This window comes from Eubalaena glacialis, chromosome 8, assembly GCF_028564815.1.
Source record: "Eubalaena glacialis isolate mEubGla1 chromosome 8, mEubGla1.1.hap2.+ XY, whole genome shotgun sequence".
NCBI classification, from domain to species: domain Eukaryota; kingdom Metazoa; phylum Chordata; class Mammalia; order Artiodactyla; family Balaenidae; genus Eubalaena; species Eubalaena glacialis.
Window position 1 is genome coordinate 63,485,634 of NC_083723.1, and position 19,641 is coordinate 63,505,274.

At 32.2% G+C, this 19,641-nt stretch overlaps 1 protein-coding gene across 2 annotated transcripts in view; it reads right to left on the reverse strand.

The window, feature by feature from the left end:
• PHF14 (PHD finger protein 14) overlaps positions 1–19,641 on the reverse strand; it is a 202,882-nt gene that overhangs the window by 95,598 nt on the left and 87,643 nt on the right. The window contains exons 15-16 of one of the 2 annotated variants that reach the window (XM_061197749.1): positions 10,020–10,070; positions 9,777–9,898 (exon numbers count right to left, since the gene is read on the reverse strand). In XM_061197749.1, the coding sequence (XP_061053732.1) occupies positions 9,777–9,898; positions 10,020–10,070 (173 nt within the window). Of the gene's footprint in view, positions 1–9,776; positions 9,899–10,009; positions 10,071–19,641 lie in introns of those variants that run through there. The other variant, XM_061197750.1, reaches the window with a different exon arrangement.

The window sequence follows — 19,641 nt, forward strand, 5'->3', positions numbered from 1 at the left end:
AGCTTACCAAAACTAACATAAGACAAAAGAAAAAATTTCAACAGCTCTATTACCTATTTTTAAAATTGAATTAATTACCAAAAACGTCCCAACAAAGAAACTCTGGTCCAGATGGTTTCATTGAGGAATTCAATGAAAACTCAATGAAGAAATAAAATCAATCAATAAATGCTTTAAAAAAAATAGAATACTTTGTAACACCTTTTAGAAGGCCAATATAACCTGATAACAAAACCTGATAAAGACTTAAGAAATTAAAAGAATAATACTTTCGTGAATAGAGACACAAAACCCTTATCAAAATATTAGCAAATGAAATAAAAAAAAAAATACACATATAAAAGAGGCAATACCTCACGATCAGGAAGGGTTTATCCCAGGACTGTAAGGCTGATCCAACTTTTGAGGCCTCTTTCCGTCGGGGATGGAAAAGCCAGACTGAAAGACTGCTTGTGCACCTCTGCCAAGCTCTCCTCATTGAGGGGTCTTAAAGACACTTTGCTCCACCGACTCAGCACTTTTCTACTGCCTACCCCTTCTCCTTTTCCTCCCCTCCAGCCCCTGGGTCCATTAAACAGCAAGGACCTTCTGTCCAGGCTGCCTCAGTAGTGACCTTAATGCCCCACCTGCTCCCCATTTCAGCACTGATCCACTAGACCCTTATCAGTGGGGGGAAATGGAACATTCCGGGAACCAGCAACCTTTCCTGTTTGGCCTCTTGCTTATACTACTGCAACAAATTAATAATTTTAATTGTAACTTTCAGCTTGGCTTGTGATCCTAATTGACTACCTCAACTCCTGGTAGCTCTCAACACTTGCATAAACAGTTAAAAGAAATCATATTTTATTCTTATACAATAGCATCAAAAAACATTAAATACTTAGGAATACATTTAATAATAGACATACAAGACTTCTACAATGAAAACTACAAAAACATCCAATGAGAAAAAATAATGGATATTTGAAAATCTGAATAAATGTAGAGATATACCTAGTTCATGGATCAGAAAACAATACTGTTAAGATGTTAATGTTCCCCCAAATTCATCCATGTATTCAACACAAAGCTAATCAAAATCCCAGTAGGCTTCTTTTGAAAAACTGTGGTTAAATATACATAAACTTTACCATTTTAACCATTTTTAAGTGTGTATTTCTGAAGCATTAAGTATTTTCACACTGTTGTGCAACCATCACCACCAACCATCTCCAGAACTTTTTCATTTTACCCAACTGAAACTCTGTACCCATTAAACACTAACTCCCCAGTCACCCTGCTCCTGGCAACCACCATTCTATTTTCTTTCTCTATGAATTTGACTAAGTATCCCATATTAAGTAGAATCATACAATATTTGTTCTTTTGTGACTGGCTTATTTCACTCAGCCTAAGGTCTCCAATGTTCATCCATATTATAGCATGTGTCAGAATTTCCTTCCTTTTTATGGTTGAATAATATCCCACTATACACATATATCACACTTTGTTTATCCATCCATCCATTGATGGACACTTGGGTTGCTTCCACCATTCGGCTACTGCCAATAATGCTGCCATGAATATGAATGTACAGTATCTCTTTAAGTCCCTGCTTTCAATTCTTTTGGGTATATACTCAGAAATGAAATTCCTTCTTCTCCACATCCTCCCCCAAACTTGTTATTTTCTATTTTTGTTTGTTTGTTTGTTTAATAACAGCCATTCTAATGGGTCTGAAGCAGTATCTCATTGTGGTTTTGATTTGAGTTACACTAATGATTAATGTTTAGCATCTTTTCATGCGCTTATTACTCGTTTGTATATCTTCTTTGGAGAAATGTCTATTCAAGTCCTTTGCTCATTTTTAATCAGGTTTTTTCATTATTGCTATGGATGATTTGTTGTGCTTTTTATACTCTTGATATCAATACCTCATCAGATATATGATTTGCAAATATCTCTCCCATTTTGTGGGTTGCCTTTTTACTCTGTTGATAGATTCTTTTGATACACAAACATTTTTAATTTTGAATGAAGTCCAACTTATATATTTTTGTTGTTGCTGTTGTTGCCTGTGCTTTTTTGGTATCATACACAGACTTTCTTCTTTTTAATGAAAATAAAAAGCTCTTTCTAACACTCATTTGAAAATGCAAAGGATCCAGAAAAACAAAAGAGCTTACCATAAGGCCTCAAGAATCAAGACAACTGGTACTGGCACAGAAAAAGTAGATAGTTTGATGGAACACAACACAAAGTCTAGAAATCGACCCTCATTTAAAAAGTCGATTGATATTTAACAGTGGAACCAAAGCAACTTAATGTGGAAAGGCAAGCGTTTTCAACAAATGGTGCTGGAAAACTGGAAACCCACATGGGATAATAAACAAATCTTCCTTAACTCTACCTGAGACCATAAAAATTAATTTCAGATGAATCACATATCTCGATATAAAAGATAAATCATAAAGCTTCTAGAAGAAAACAAAGGAGATAATTTTTGTGACCTGGACCTAGGCCAAGACTTCTTAGATAGGAAACAAAAGCAATAATCATAAAAGTTGCTAAACTGGACTTAGTAAAATTAGTAACTTCTGCTCTTTAACACCATTAAGAAAACGAATAGGCAGGCCATAGATAAGGGGCATATGTTTGAAAAACATGTATTTGTAAAAAACTTAAATCCAGAACATATTAAAAGCTCCTATAACTCAAGACTAAACATACAACCCAATTTTTTTTTTAAATGAGCAAAAGAATTAGTTCGCAAAGGAAGACATACAAATAGCCAGTGAGCACATGAAAATGTGCTCAACATCATTATACATCAGGGTAATGCAAATTAAAACCACAGTGGGATTCCCTCAGACACTCATTAAAATGGCTGACATCAAATAAATACTAAACATGCCATTTATATGAAACTCTACAAGAGGCAACTTATAAGGGAAAAAAATTGAAAAGTGGTTGCCTTTGAGAAGAGGGACTGACCAGGAAAGGACATAGCTTTTGGGGAGTGATGAAAATGTTCTATATCTTGATAGAAATGGGGGTTACATGAGTGCATGCTTTTGCTAAAATTCACTAATTTATTCACTTAACATTTATGCATTTCATTGTATGTAACTTTTACCACACACACCCACCCAAACAACTACTGAACTTAGATTCACTTTTTTGCCGTGGTTTGGGTTGGCAATTCTGAAACTACTTACTATATATTCTAAGCTTGAGCAAATAGGAAAATATATTGTCCTGAAACCTAAATCGGACAAGACAATTTATAAATACACTTTAATAATTGAAAAAAATATTTCCATGAAACTGTTTAAGCTTGTTTCATCATTAATTCAGAATTTACAACTTTTGGGAAGTTGAATTATTGTTCCTCTAAGTAGTTTACACAGTCTGGATTTAAAAACACTGAAACAAAGCACATGTAATTACGTTTCTATGTAGATACAGCCATTTTTCTTACTTGATTTTTAATTTTTTTTGTCTATACCAAAATTACTAAGATCATATTTTGTCAAGATACCTATTTAAAAAAAACATATCAGGAAGGGTGATACATTATGAAACTTTAAATAGTTGTAATATTTGCATTTTTTTCCTACTTATCTTTGACAAAAAAAAAAAAAGAAAGAAAAATATCTTTTGTTTATTAATGCTCAGGCTGATTTCTTCACACATTCTAGCATTACTCATATATTAAATATTGGCATTCTTAGAGAGTTTTACTTCTGGTATTAAGCTGATTCAATTAACTAGTTTTTTTTTTTTTAAGTCAATACAATTAAATGACCTGGTTTTCAAAAACTATAATAAACTTTCAAAACTAAAGTAGACCTGATAATTTGTTTTTAAATCAAAAAGCTTAAAAATAAACTGTTAAACAAAATGAAAATTTAGAAATATTGTCTCAAAATAGGGACATAATTATGTTAAACCCTCCAGAATGTGACAGAAATAGGTGTTCTGAATTTTATTGAATTTCAATTTTACTTAAGCATTAGATGATGTTATTGTTTGGTATTCATATCAGAATTCCATTGAAAAGCTGTTTCTATAAACTATTTCTTATAATGCTTATTTAAAAAATAACATAAATGTAAAAGTTTTTTAAACAGTTAAAAATCTAAGAAAACAAAGTTTCAGGTCATAATTATATTCCTTTGTTTAAATTTTCTAATAATTCCTAAATAATTCCTTCATCAGCTTGTATTTAGAATGCTATACTTATCTTCCCTTTTGATGTGAACCCTGTTAAAAGAATTAGGCGGCATATTTCCTCAGGCTATGGGTTACAAGAAGTCTATATGCTTTCTGAGACATCTTGATATGCTACTTTACCTTTGCCTTTTATATTAAATCTATTTTTAGATCAGATTTTTATTTTAAATCTATTTTATATTAAAAATAAAAATTAGGAAGATTTAATATCTGGCCAATGATTCCTTAACGCAACCTCCTATGAAGTGTGTAAGCCACTAACCACCACGGGGAGGCGATCCTTGCTCAGTGACTTGGAGTCAGAACATGGGAGCTGTAAAGATAAGTAAAACAGAGACCTTGCCTTTAAGATGGTCATACTTTCAAGAGAGAAAAGCCAAGTGAAACATATTCCAGAGCTAACAGCAGTGAAACTTAAAGAAAGAGGTATATCACACAGGACATCAGGGTGACAAGAGGGGATATATTTTACCACACATAATTGAAAGAAATATTAGAAATCTAAGCTTTGGAAACAATCCTTTAGAATACAGTAATTTGTACTATACCAATCACTGACTCAGGGTTACAAGACAAAACAAAACAAAAACCTAAAACCTATCCTTGAAATTGTTGGTAGAAGTAAGGAAAAGAAACAGAAGATTAGCCAGAAATGTCTTTGTGCAGGAAATGCTTTTAATAATTTGAAATTTATTAGATGACAAATCATTTTAAAATTTCTATTTGTTTCTAAGTTCTAATTTATAAGTATAAATAATATACATTTGCACCATCACTTTACAATCATTTGATATTCCTACATGAATAAGCAAATTTTACCATTTAGAGTGATTATTATGTGATAAACTGCATAAGAAACAGTAAACTGGTAAGTGTATAATCAAAATAAAATAAGTCATTCTATTTGTTTTAAGCAACCTATCAAATGCAATCTTAATTGTTCTTAAAAGAAATGAAACTAGGTTTCATTTTTTTAAAGTAATTTAAAACAATCTATTTAAAGTGATCTTATGTTCTGTGAACATAGTAACTAAAGTTACAACTAAACCTTGCTCTCTTGGTCTAATCAAATCTCTGGGAGAAAACACCCCTTACTATGACCCAGGCAATCTATGAGCCTCCATACCAGTGAGAACAGGAAACGTAATTAAAAATTTAAAAATCTGATTTATCAAAGAGAGTAATATTTGAAATAAAAATCTGATAAATATGAATTTGTGCTGGTGCTCCTAATAACTTATGATACCATCAAATTTGGTTTTGGGGAAGGCATTCAGAAGCTAGATGTTTAAATTGTGAAATAAATAAAAGTGCTAACAACATTGTTAACAGACCAAACAAACATCCTAACCTTGTAACCAAAATGGTTCAATATCGATATAATTTGCCATATCTTCAAATAAGGAAGAGAATACAGCAAACATTTAATGGTGTAGACTTAGCTATAAAAGTAAAATAGCTTCATAGATCATTTCCTACCTTCACTGCTTCTAAGTAATGGCCACAATACAAGATAAAAATTAAAGATGTTACTTAAGAGGACCAATGGATTTTAAGGTTCTTAGTTTTAGGAGACCTTTTTGCTCCTTCCTATCTCCCATTAAGTAATAAAATGTGTCACAATGAGTTTACACAGTTAAGATAAAATTTGAGGCCTAAAAGTTTGGTCTTATTCCTAATTTGATAGTTTGATAAAGACTTATAGAGGAGAAAAGCCTACCTACCTCTAAAATCTACCTTTTGAAAATTAAATATGTTCAAAAAGAAGAATCATTTCTACTGTTACATCAGTGTATCAACTAACTAATCTCAAATCTGTGATTCCTAGTTCTTTACCTAATACACAGAAAAAACTCATCCACGATTCTTTAGTGACATGAAAGTAATCCTCCTTTATTAAGCCTTTTAAACGTCTTCATCAAATACTTATACTGAGTGACCAATTTGTTCTAGGAATAAATTATAATAGTAAAAGGTTTTTTTTAATTAATTCAGCAAAGAATAATCAGTCACTACTTATGTAGCACAGTCATTCATTTACCAAGCATTTACTGAGCATTAAATGTCCCAGGAACTGTGGAAGCAAAACCAAGATATCACTAAGGGCTCAAAAGTACCTCCAGCAATGAACATCCACAGCAAAGAGATAAATACCCCAAAAGACCTCACAATTCGAAGACAGTTTCAATTTGGTCTTTAGCATTTAATTGCACTAAATAACATAAAGGAATATATTTTCAACTGGAAACTTTGCAGACAAATTTTAATTAAGTTTAAAAAGTAGATGGCAAAAAAAGGAAGCACTATTTTTTTTAAAAAAATCCATATGATACTGTAAACCATCTTTCTCTTTAACACCTTGTGGTAATTTTCATATTTCCCATGTTTAGTGGAAATAGTTTATTAGTCTAATCATTTTAGGGAAAGTGTTTCAACAAATTCAAATTTTTTGTCCTCCATATTGCAGGAATAATTATATACAAAAACATGCACATTCTCTGAAATGTAAAAAATATGCATTTATATTATTACTGTATCATATTTACCAACTGGAACCCTTATTCCATAGCCCACATATATGTATTCTTTAAATTACTAAGTAATACCACTGCCCTACTATTTCATACAGAATTACTCACAAAGCCTGTAATGGAGCATAGTACAATTCTGATCATGTACAACAGAGGGAAAAACTAAGACCCAGAAATACTAAATTACTTGCCAAAGGCCTGAGAAAAACTTAAAGACAAAACAGAAAATAACATTTGGAACCTATTATTACAGTTAACTGATAAATTGAATGCAATTTCCTAGTGATATTAAAAAATTATACATGTAAATTAACGTATACATATATACAAATAACTGAAAAAGAAAGGAAAAAAATAAGAAAGAACTTTTTTATACAGCCTGAATTACATAGAGAAGTGTGGTTTCAAAATCAAAACTGCTAAACAGCTGATTCTAAAGAGTCATGTACATTAGTTCAAAGGAACTTGAGAAAATACAGTAAATTCAATAGAAGATTAAGTAAATTAATTAAATTATGATCCAAGAAGTTTAATTTTATAAGAGAACTTAATAGACATACATAGTAAGTATAATGATCAAGCACTGAAATATATCTTTAGGGAAAATAAAGTGTAATTTAAAATGTCTTAAAATAAAGTCAAAAATAGCGTGTATACATAATATTTAAGATGTAACTTAATCATAAAAGTGTGGGATTTTGGGGCAGATTTGCAAACAATGATGGTGCCAATTACTAAATAAAAGAGATGTTAAGGGAAATGGCAGATATTAGCTTATAAGAGTACCTTTTTAAACACATGAAATTCTACATAAAATTCTTCTCTATCCCAAGAGCAATGTGCTTAAACTGAATGTGTGTATGTGTATGTGTGTATGTGTGTGTGTGTGTATATATATATATATTTTAAAAACAATCACATTATAACCATAAAACACTTGATGGCACTGCTTTATATCCAGCTTGTTTTATCCTCAGAAACGTTATTAATATATAATATTTATAAAACATTTAATTCCCTCTTCATAACCTCTTTAAAACCTTTGCATAAAATCTGTGATGTTATCTTCTTAACAAGGCAAAACCAAGGAAAAAGACTTTGTATATCCATCATTTCTAGAGTAACAAAAATATCTTTACCTTTCACGAGACTTTCACAAAAATCCCAGACACTGGAATGTTATAATAATGCAATTAAGGATGAAAATTTTATAACAGGAACTAATTAAATAAATGAGAGGAAAGGCTAATATTAATTAAAAATCTTATCAAGAATCAAAGAAAGATGATACCTATTTTTTTAAAAACAACTATATAATACAATGTCTTGGAGATGCTCTTGTATTAAGTGGCTTTTAAAATAAAATTGTATTTATTTTCTAGGTTCTTTCTTTCAAATACATGACCAAAAAAATAAAATAAAAACCTGGCAAAAACATATAGGGCCTATAGCAACAAGGCCTGAATCAAGCTACGATCTTAAAAAAATAAATTAGAGGTAGATATTTACATAGGTTTAAGTAATTAAAGAGTATAACCAGGTCTCTTAAGTTTTTAACTACTGTTTCAAAATGATCATGCCCTATAATGCCACCCTCAACCCCCATGGGAATTTTCTTCTAGATTGAATTTTTATTCATTACATAAGATTGTTTTTATAATTTTTTCTTTTATTTATTTTCATTGTTTTGTTGTTTTATGTACTCCACTGTTATGCTTATGCTTTCTTTTTTTACAGAAATCAGAAAATTATGTTGCAGTCAGAATTATTCATTTGTATCTTCTGACATTAGAACTAATTTACCTTAAACTTAAATGAGTTTAACCTCCAGGAGAGCTCTCATGATATTCTACATAAACTACTTCAAAAAACAGTGGCCTAATATTATAGACTTTCTCAACTTTGTTGAAGCACTTTGTATTTCTTTACTGGAATTTTTACTTTCTCATTACCTTCCTCAATGATGGTATAAAAACCTCATGAAATTTAAAACCACATGCCTTTACTTGAGGAATTAAAACAAACAAATTATACTTTTAATGACAAATAAATGACATCATTTTGGAAGTAAATATTTAAAATCCTGTAACAGTACTAATATGCATTTTATCAACTTACTCTTTTTGAAACATTTAATTTCTGTGCCATGAGTTAGTTTAATAGGGCTTTATCAAAAGACAATTTTTGAAGGAAATCAGAAAGCGTTCCTGTAACATACTAAAAGATTCTTTGTGTCACTGTCCTTTGAAAGAGGATACCTCTTTTATTTAGATGAGGTCTCCTTTTGATCACCCCCCCACTCCTTCATCTCACCCAGGGCTTTGAGCAATTTCTTCATCTCAGCAAGGGAGGCAAATGGCTAAAATTAGCAGTCTCTGGACCCTCAGGAATAGCCACTGTGCCGTATCAGCTGAGATTCCTGATTAGAATTATGTCTGATTTAAAAAAAAAAAAGTAACAAAACAAAACAAAGAAGCAAAGAAGAAAACCAAACAAAAAACAAAAAATGTCTATCTAGGCCATCTTTTCACCTTTCTTTATTTCATAAGAGAGAAGCATTTAACACATTGTTTTGAAAAATGATAAGTGCTAACGAAGTTCTTGTCAAGAAAAATTATCTGTCATCATTATCGCTAATAAACTTCAACTTTTATAATATGCTAACAGAACTTAGTAATTTTATTGTTTTATGAGATAAAACATAATCTTAGCACAAAGGGTTTGGATCAAATTATATATTTTTGTGGCCTCTATATGCAGAGCATGGTCAACTTCTCCTGTCAATGGATAATTCTCTTTTGTTCAAAATCCAGATAATCACTCTTAATTACATCTAAATCCAGAGAATAACCATGTGTGGCAGGTTACTAAGTGGATGAAATCTGTTTCTGAAGTACTGTTTCCACTAAATAAGACTTTAAGAAAGGTCCTACGCTGTGATTTGTTTTCCCCATTATATCTGTGATGAGAAAATGATGAAGATGGAGCCTTAATCCCCCAAAGACAAGGTCTCAGCATCCAGCTTACCTGACAAGGTTTTCATTGTCTCCAGTTCCCTTGCAAGTTGCACATTCAGTTCGTAAATCCTCAGCCTTGGGCTTCTTTTGTAACACAGACTGCCTTTGTCTCCTCTCTCTAGGAACTCTCTCCTGCCATACAAGGGAGGATGAAACAAAACATAAAATCAGGATATGAGGAAAACAGAAATAATTTTAAGCAAGAAAGTTTCTCAAATTTAGATTGTGTAAAATATGCTTAACTTATTCCAACCTCATGTTTTTCTTCCTCAGGAATGAAGCTTCGTTTTCGTCCTCTGGTTCTCTAAAAAAAAAAAAAAAAAGAAAAAAAAAAAAGAAAAATCCACAAAAATATCTAATGTTTAATTAATAATAAAAATAAATTTTCTCTGTTAAATGTTACTGCTTCGGTTAAGCACTTGGAAAATTAGCATTTCTAATTAATGCTGTACTGCTCTATTGCACTTTATTACAATTTATGTCAGAGGAAATAAACACATGACAAATTAAATACACTCTACAGTGACAGTGTTCTACTGTTAAATAACACAGGTATCTGATAAGAAAAATAAGTTCTACAAATTAGCTTGAAGATTTCTGAACACCTCATACACATCACACAATGATGATTTATGCAGAACATTTAAATTTTCATAACTTACACGACTTCTAGAGCTAAAATGCTAAACCTGGACTCACATCTGTTGTATGCCTCTGTGTGTGCGTGCGTGCGTGCACAAACATGTTTGAATAACATAAAGAAACAATCTTTAACAGCTGTAAAAAAGTGGGAGGCAAAGGTCTCAGATGTCTCCCAATCCTAGTTAAAATAAAACTAACTAAAAAAAACATGGTATAAGTGACTCAAGCTTATTTACTTAAAATTTATATCCTGTATTTCAGAACACATTTCCCATTTGAAAGATGACATCCATATGTTCGAAAGTAATATAAGTACAATAGGATTTGCAGCCAATATGTTAAAAATCTCTACCCATGTAGCACAGCCTCTGGAGGTTTATAATCCCCATGTGAAGATTACTGCTCTTTAGAGAGACTGGAAGAAAAAGGAGGCACCACTCCCCAAAATTACTTTGCCTGACTGTTGAGATCAAAGAACATTCCCACGTTAGAGCAGGTACCAAATAATTCTAAAGAGAATTGCTGTCCAATATAAAAAACATTAATGTTTTTCTAAATTACTGTCATTTCAATTCTCTACAATACCTAGTCAGTTGTTATTCAGTACCCAGGCTAACTGCACTCCGTTTAATCTGCCCCTAGATAACCCAGAGTTGACTGAATTAGCCGTTCAAAATAAGTAAACTTATAGACTACATATTCATTTACATTTATATTGCCAATCAGTATGTTTTAATTACATTATGGAAGAAATAAGGAAGAAAAAGTAAGACTATAACTAGGAAAAGGTTTTAAATGCAGGCCCTACATCTATTCTTACTTCCAAAGAATTAGTACTAAGCCTTGCTCCTCAAAATATCAATCATGGTTCATAAGCACTGGCATCCCCAGGGAGTTAGTTAGAAATGAAGAATCTCATGCCCGGAACAACATACTGAATTAGAACCTGCCGTTTAAAAAGATCCCCAAGTAAGTCATACACACATTAAAGTTTGAAAACAGCCCTTAATATTGACAACACTGCTCCAAGTTCTAATTAAAACCTTATGCCTAACCCTTGGTATAGTCATCTTTCCCCTCTGTGACACTCCTTTCCTCATGCTTCAATTTTTCTCCCCCAGTGCAATTTATCCCAAAACTAGTAAGGACCATGTCATATTCATCTTTCTAGACTCAAACTAAATACAATACATATTACGTAAAAGTTCAATAAATTTGTTTTATTAAAATAAATAATAAGTGTTTCGATTGAAACTCACAGATGAACACGCTAGATAATACAAATGATAAAACAACTGACAAAAAGTGTAAATTATTGTTCCCTTCTCTGGTAATCTATTTTCAATTTGCATAATTTATGCATATAGCCATCCATTTCAAAAAGGTGATCAAAATTAATAACCAATATCAAAGGGAAAATATTCAAATTACTTATTTTAATTCTATAAACATCTAAAGAATGCTCAAAAGGCCTTCACACACTTCCATATTTCTCTTCATTCAACCCATCTTTTGTTGAGTCATCTAGTTTTTGAATCATCTAATCATTGAAGTAATTTTTGAATGCTCCAAGTTCATGAAAGTACTTGAATGCTCCAAGTTCATGTTTTCAATTCTTTTGAAGATATATAATTATTTATCATTTCTGATTAATACTTTAAATCTTTGAACATCTGGTTTGAGTCCATCAATTGGAAGTTTTTCAAACCCATACTGCAGTTAGCATCATAAAGCATAATGCCACAGAATGATCCTATCACACAATGACATAGTTACATACCTCTGCATTTATAAATTCCTTTTTATTATATTTTATTAAAGTAATATTTTTAAATGAATAAACATATAATCATCTAAAACAGTCATTTTAAATGCATGTATCAATATTACAAAAAGGTAATCATTGATGTATTCCTGCAGTAATTTTAAATAACTAAACATAAGCAACATAAACAAATTCTAGCCAGAAAACCATAGTTGTTACAAGCAATATGAAATTATAGCATCTTAGAGCTCTGAGAAAGCAGGCCAGGGAAATGACTTGATGATCACACAGCTGATAACTGACAGAGGTAAACTTCAACCCAGGTCTCTCAACTCTCAATTCAGTGATTTTTCTTGCATGACAAATCCAAGATTAATAATTTAATCCCAAGTAGAGATGAGCAAATTATCATAAGAAAGCAAATCTCTTATTCTCACTTGAATATGTAAATAAACTGTAACACTGGGATGCGTAAATGAAGAGTTTTTATATTTTGAAACAAGTAAATGAGACAATTTACCCAATGGAGAGGAGACCTCAATACCTCAAACTGACACTATATTCTATCCAATTTGGTACCTTATACATACAATGACTAACATGATCCATTACCGAAATAACTTGCAGCAAGCCTTAGCATTTATCACACAACTAGTATTTCCAAAAATTGAAAATAAGAGGATTTAATCCAAACACAATGTTTCACAATATCAAGTTCCCCAAACAAGAAAATGCTGAGAGTTGTGGGGTTTTTTTCTAGTTTTGATGAAGTGGCAGCAACTGTAACTGTTATAACTCATACCTGCCTACAATCATAACAGATAAGATATCTTAAACATGGTATCCCTGAATGAATCAGAAAATATAAGGGGAGTTAAAAAGAGGGAGAAACGATGGAAAAAAGGAAAAAATACACGTTTGGCTCATCCAACAAATTTCAATAATCAAATAATAATTTCAATAATCAAAGAGCTTGCCCCATCTTAGATGTACAGAAGTATTTGTAACCAGGTTGTCATTTCATGGTATACATTGAGGCTGACACTATTTTAGAAACAAGATAAATAAAGCAGAAGGGAGAACACAGGGTGTGGAAGAAGGAAAAACATTATTTAACAAGTATGTGCTTTAGAACTTAACACAGATAAATTATCTAGACATTCCAAATGATTGAAGGTATATTTCCAAATTGTGCTTCCTTTTGCAATTATTAAACTGTTAAAAGTAAATGAAAGTTTGAAAATCATTCCAAATCTTGACACATTCCTATTTTTTTCTTCTTTGTTGGTTTTTAAGGACTTAATTTTCTTAGGGAACACTGACAATCTGAGCTGCTTAGATCATCTGGCTCTTTATCTGTCTTTGGTACATTTACTTGAAAACAGGACGTGATAAAATCATCCACAAAGAGTGGCATGATATTAGAGACAATGTATCTAAGTTAGGAAAGAATAAAACATTTTTAACTACAGGCATCATTTTAATAGCTTATTCATCTGAAACAAATAATTAAATGTTTCAATAACTTCACTCATTTGGACTAGAAAACATGCAACAAATTTTAATTAATTGTTTAGAGCTGGGTTGTTTTAATTTATAATTAAGTCAGATGCATGATGATTTTTCCAAGGTTAGAATGATTCATTTCACAAATGAACTAAATTTAAAACTAAAAGACAGTGTCTCAGCATCTTTAACATCACTAAGATGGATTTCACATATTCATTTGTACACTGATTTCTCTAAATTCAACACTTATCTTTTTGATGACAAATCAACATTTATACAAATGACAATAAATAAGCCATACATGGTTAGATGAAACATAAAGATACCCTCCTATGTAATTTATATATAAAAAGAGAAAATGCTTATTTATGAGAAAATTCCAAATTCAATGTTAATTAGGACAATAGTCAAACCTTGAAAACCTGTCAAGCTAAAATATCTTCAGATTTATGCTGAGGAATAAATGTCGGGGCTGTCTGGCAGCTGTTCAAAATGCTTCAATGAAATATATACAGTATATATATTTCCTTAAAAAATAAGTATTTGTTTTCCAATTATAAAACAATATATTGAAAACAATCATATATTAAAGCTAATAAAATATTCAAAAGAAAAATGTTATACATATAAACAAAGTGTGAACAAAAGCACCACCTGTTTCTGTTGGGCTATCGGCATACAACAGATGGAATGGTGATCCCCCAAAATGAGTGTTTTCCCTTCTTGTCAGTTGGCTGTAGAGTTTATTTTTATCTAATCTAATTTAATTTATATTAACAGGGTTAGGAAAATAGGTGGAAAATAAAAAGAATATCATGATCTAATTGGCTTAACACTCTAAATTAAAATAACCACAAGCCTAAAAATATAAAAGATACATTCTACATAGTAGATGTTTCTATACAACTCTTCTCATAGATAACGGTATATTCAAAATAAGTAAAATCCTGAAGCTCTGCCTCGTCCTTGTTCCCTTTATTCCATGCTCCTGGAAATAAATTAAAATGATGAATTTCCAAGAGGCAAAAAGCATAGCAGGAACCTTTGGGTTCTGAATACGATTACTTGACCTAAGGACACCCACAGTGGATTTCTTCCAAGTGAGCCAAAGTGGCTTAAGTATGGTTTAGTTCACCACAAAAATTTTTGCTAGGGTTTCTTCTAAGGTTCTGTGACAGACACAGGTTATATAATCTGTTTAGTACTTCAGAGATCACCTTGGGTCTGATAATAAACTCAATAATAACTCTGATATCTAAAGCCCCCATGTATAACCCTTTCTTCCCAGAACTGCATTAATTTAATCAAAACAATTAGTATAAAGGTAACAAGTAAATTAAGACATGGGCATCATGAATGCCTAGTATACTTTAGTCATTTCAATAGGGCTGAATCTAAACGTTTCTATATTTCTACTGAACTAGCATCTAAAAAATATTTTAAAAATAAACGTAATGAAAGCAGACTCTAGGATATTTGATTATCTCTCAAATGAAGACTGCACTTGTAACAGGCTATTGATTTATACTGTTAAATAAAATGGAAAACAGATTAATGATGTGTTTAAGTCTATTTCCAAAATAATGATCTATAAGAAAAGGTGCATCCTGAAAAACAACATGGTTTCAGTCAAAGCTGCTAAAAAGTACTTTGACTTTTTACCGCATTTATCCTCCCAAAAAAGGAGAGATACAAAACAATATAAAAATGTATGAGACAGGAAGAAAGATCTGACAACTTCAAAGAGAGTAGAAGATGATACACTGTGTAAAAGACTATGGAAAGATAGTCTCAACAAGTCCCTTTGGCACTTGTATAAAAGATGAAAAGTCACTAGATGACATAGTGAAAAGAAAACGAAAAGAAAATCTGAAAGCTTTCAAGTTACATTACAGTTATTAGAAAATATGACAAAAAGTACAAAGGTCAATTTTAAAGTAACTTCAAAGGGAACATTAAGCTAATTTATATTTTCTTCAAAAGTAATTTCCTTCTCTAAAAGCAAGTGAAAAGTTTCCACATTTAAAAAAAAAAAAAAATGCAGAGAAAATGTCTAACAAGGTACTTGAAGAGAAGTATCCCAGGCTACCTTCAGAGTAATTCTATAGTTTCACCAATGAAATATGATTACTGTACAAGGAGAAAGGAACTAATTCCCTTCCTAACTATAAAGGGCCAGAAAAAAAGACTCTTTCAAAGTACACTGTCTTCAGATGCATAGCCACAGTGGACGAGAAAAGAACTCATTTGTGAAATACAAACTAAGTACCTCCTGTGGTAGGTAATGAACATACAGTGGTGAACAGGACAGCTCCTGTCCACCTGGGTTCAGGCCCATGAGGCTACAGATACCAAACAAATAATTAGATGGATAATGATTTATAAATATGTTAAGTGCAACTAAAGTGAAGGATAAAAACAGTCACACACTGCTCAGATCTTTCAAAATCTCACTATAATCAAAACCGTTCTTAAATTTAAGAATCAGTCATAATTTTAATGCCCTTAATAATGATATAAAACTACATTCACCTTAAAGATGGGTATGGAGAAAATGCCTAACAAATTGGAAAAAAAATTCTCAAAGGAACACACTTACGTGTGACTCTGGCAACCCTCAGGCAGGAATGGAAAAAGAAAGAGTTCAGATTGGCAAGAGGATAAAAGAATCAAGGACAGTGGCAAAAGCATTACTAAAATAACTGAACATAGGATCCAGAAAAGATACTGGAACTCTAAGTGAAGGCATGAGGTACCTAGATAACCAGGCTGCTGAGTAACTGTGAGAATAAAGATGGCTGTTGGACTAGAAACATAAAGAAGAAAACCGCAACATACTGAGGTCAAATGAATTTAATCGTGATTATTTCACATGCATCTTAAAATTAAAATCAAGTATTATTTCATATAATACTCTCTACCCAATGCAGAAAACTCTTCCAAAAATATCCCTGTTAGTCATATAGCCTCAATTATTCTGGATAACAAGGAAGCATGTTCCATATAACACAGTTCTAATTGTTGGTCCCAGTTTTACTATCTGAACTTATCCTAGCATTCATGTAACAGAAGTTTAAATATTTAAAGATAAATGACCAGGTCTTTATTATGTAAAGAGTCTCTGTTTATTCATTTATTAAACTAATAAACACACCAAAAAAACGTAATTACACTTGTGACAAGGGCAGCAAAATAAAATAGTGCTATGTGAATGTTTCAATTAATTACTCCTCAGAGTACTTTTCTAGAATTTCATCATAGTATCACATTAGGTTTTGCTTTCTTAGTTCATATGAGCTAAAATTGAGGGATGATGGCAATAATGACAGAGGATTAATTAATGCTTTACAACAGATCTACAATCTCTGTCATTCTTCATTTGTTAAAGAGTCCAATTAGAACATCATTTTTACACTGTGTAACACAGCATAGATAGCAGAAAGGGAAAAGGGGCTGCATCATTTTTTTTCTTTTACAATATCAACAGTACCATTAGCCAACAAAGAAATGCATATCAAAACCACAATGATACACCACAAGTGTCGCTGGGCTAAAATCAAGGTGTTGGCAGGCTGCATTCCTTTCTGGAGGCTCTAGGAAGAGAATCAATTTGCTTGGTTATTCCATCTCCTAGAGATTGCCAACATTCCTTGGTCCAAGACCCCCTTCTTCCATCTTTAAAGGCAGGGATGCTGTATATCTCAGACCCATTGTCTGTAGTCACATCTCCCTCTTAACTTACAGTCAGGGAAGGTCCTCGCCTTTTAGGTCCGCATGTAATTAGATTGAGCCCATATAATACTGCTTAATCTTCCCATCTCAAGGTCCATAACTTTAATAATACCTGCAAGGCCCCTTTTGCCATGTAAGGTAACACATAAACAGGTTCTGGGGATTAGGACACGGATATCTTTGCGGGGGGGCATTATTCTGCCTACAATACTCAACACTGTGGAAATCAAATGTATACACTAAATGAATTTATTAAAGCTATCATCCTATAGATGGAAATGGGGCATTTAACAGTAGTAACACTTGAAAAACAAAATCCCTAAGTATATTACAATCACACAAACTCACATAGGTAAGAAATAAAATGCTACTTTGGGTTAAACTTCAGTAACATAAAGGTATAAGGATTTCACTCCCTCCCTATGCAGTCAAGAGATTACTCCTCTCCCATAGGACACAGGAGGCATATCCTCTGGAGAAAAAGAACCAGACAGACTCTGTACAAGGGTGTATCAGGCACAGAGAAGGGAGCAATGAGGCAGCAAACAGAAACCAGGAAGCTTAAATGCAATTCTGCTTCCTAAACCATGAGACCTTTAGCCCCTTTCTCCTCACCTGTCCAGGACTCTGACAGTCAAAATTACACCTATCAGTTAGGAGATGAGAGAATACTTCTACTGAATTATTGTGGAAAAAAACCTACAGATACTGACATTAAGGAGGTTCCCAAAGAAAAAGCCCCCTGATCATAAAATCACGCTACAGGGAAAACAATGGGTTTATCAGCCCTACACAAACTTAATTACCTTTTTTAGAACAAAATAGGAGTGGACATCCAAAGATCCTTAGGCATCTGAAAGCATCAACATGAAAGAGATGAACATGAATAGAAATAATGAAACCACAGCAAACACAGACAATGCACGATACAGAAAAAAATTTTGACAATATAATTAATATTCATAAAGATATAAAAGAAGTCTTTGCAATCATGAAATAAGAACATCTGCTATTAAAAGAAACAGTGAAAGTACATACTCATCCTAACTCAGAAAGAGAAAATCCTAAGAGTTTCAAGAGAAGGGGAAAAAAAAGTTAGAATGCAGAAAGCAATACTGGAAGCCAGGAGTCAGTCAAGTGATGCTTTAAAAAAAATATGTAGTATTTTATACACAGCCAAATAACTAATAAAATATAAGATATTAAAAAATTTTTAGACACGTAACATCTCAAAAGATTTACCTCTCATTAATCTTTACTCAACAAGTCACTGAAAGCATTGCCCCATCAAGATAAGGGACTAAATGAAAAAAGAAACTGAAATGCAAGCAACAGGAAATTCCACCTACCAAAGGTTAAAAGGAATTCCCAGGATGATGCTGAAATAAAGTTCAAGGATAACATAAAAAACCAATTCACATTAGAGCTGGAGGAGAGAGGGCTCAGAGAAAATATCTAAGAAATTATCTGACACGTCTGACCATATGGAAAACTGTCTAACAGAGATATTTTACAAGGTAGTTGAAGGCTATGAGAAGACTCAGTCTTAGATTCAAAGAAACTAAACAAATTGAAAATACAATGAAGGGCAAATGGTTTATTTTTAAAACTATTCATTCCTTTCTTTAAAAATAAACTGAATGAATGAGGATCCTCAAAATTTAATTAGTGAGACAGTCTGACTGTATTCTTTCCTTCAGAATCCGCCTCACTCCTGCCTACCCAGCCTTAGACCAGTAATAGGGTAAAAAGTGTGCTATTGTTTAGAAGTTCATAAAGTGTTCAGAGAGCATGGCTCTGTTATTCTTAAACAATATTTTATCCTCGGGAAGTTTCTATCATGAAGAAAATTGGCTAAGCCAATCAAATGTCACTTGTAAATGAAGCAAAAGGAAAACTTCAAAAAAATAAAATCTTGAAAATACGTCGCCCTGCAGTATATACATCTGGTGGCCCACTTGATCACAAGTGTTTCTTGTAATCATTCATACGATTTTTTTCAGAAGACAATGATTACAATAAAGGTAACTGCCAAAAACGGAAAAAATAAAGGTTACCAACCAATGTGATCTTTAAAAATAAAACAAAACTAAAAACCCTAAAGTAAAGTAAAATAAAATCACAAAGTATTACCATTTCACGCTGCATGCAGGATCTTAGTTCCCCAACCAGGGACCGAACCCACGCCCCCTACGGTGGAACCGCGGAGTCTTAAACCACTGGACTG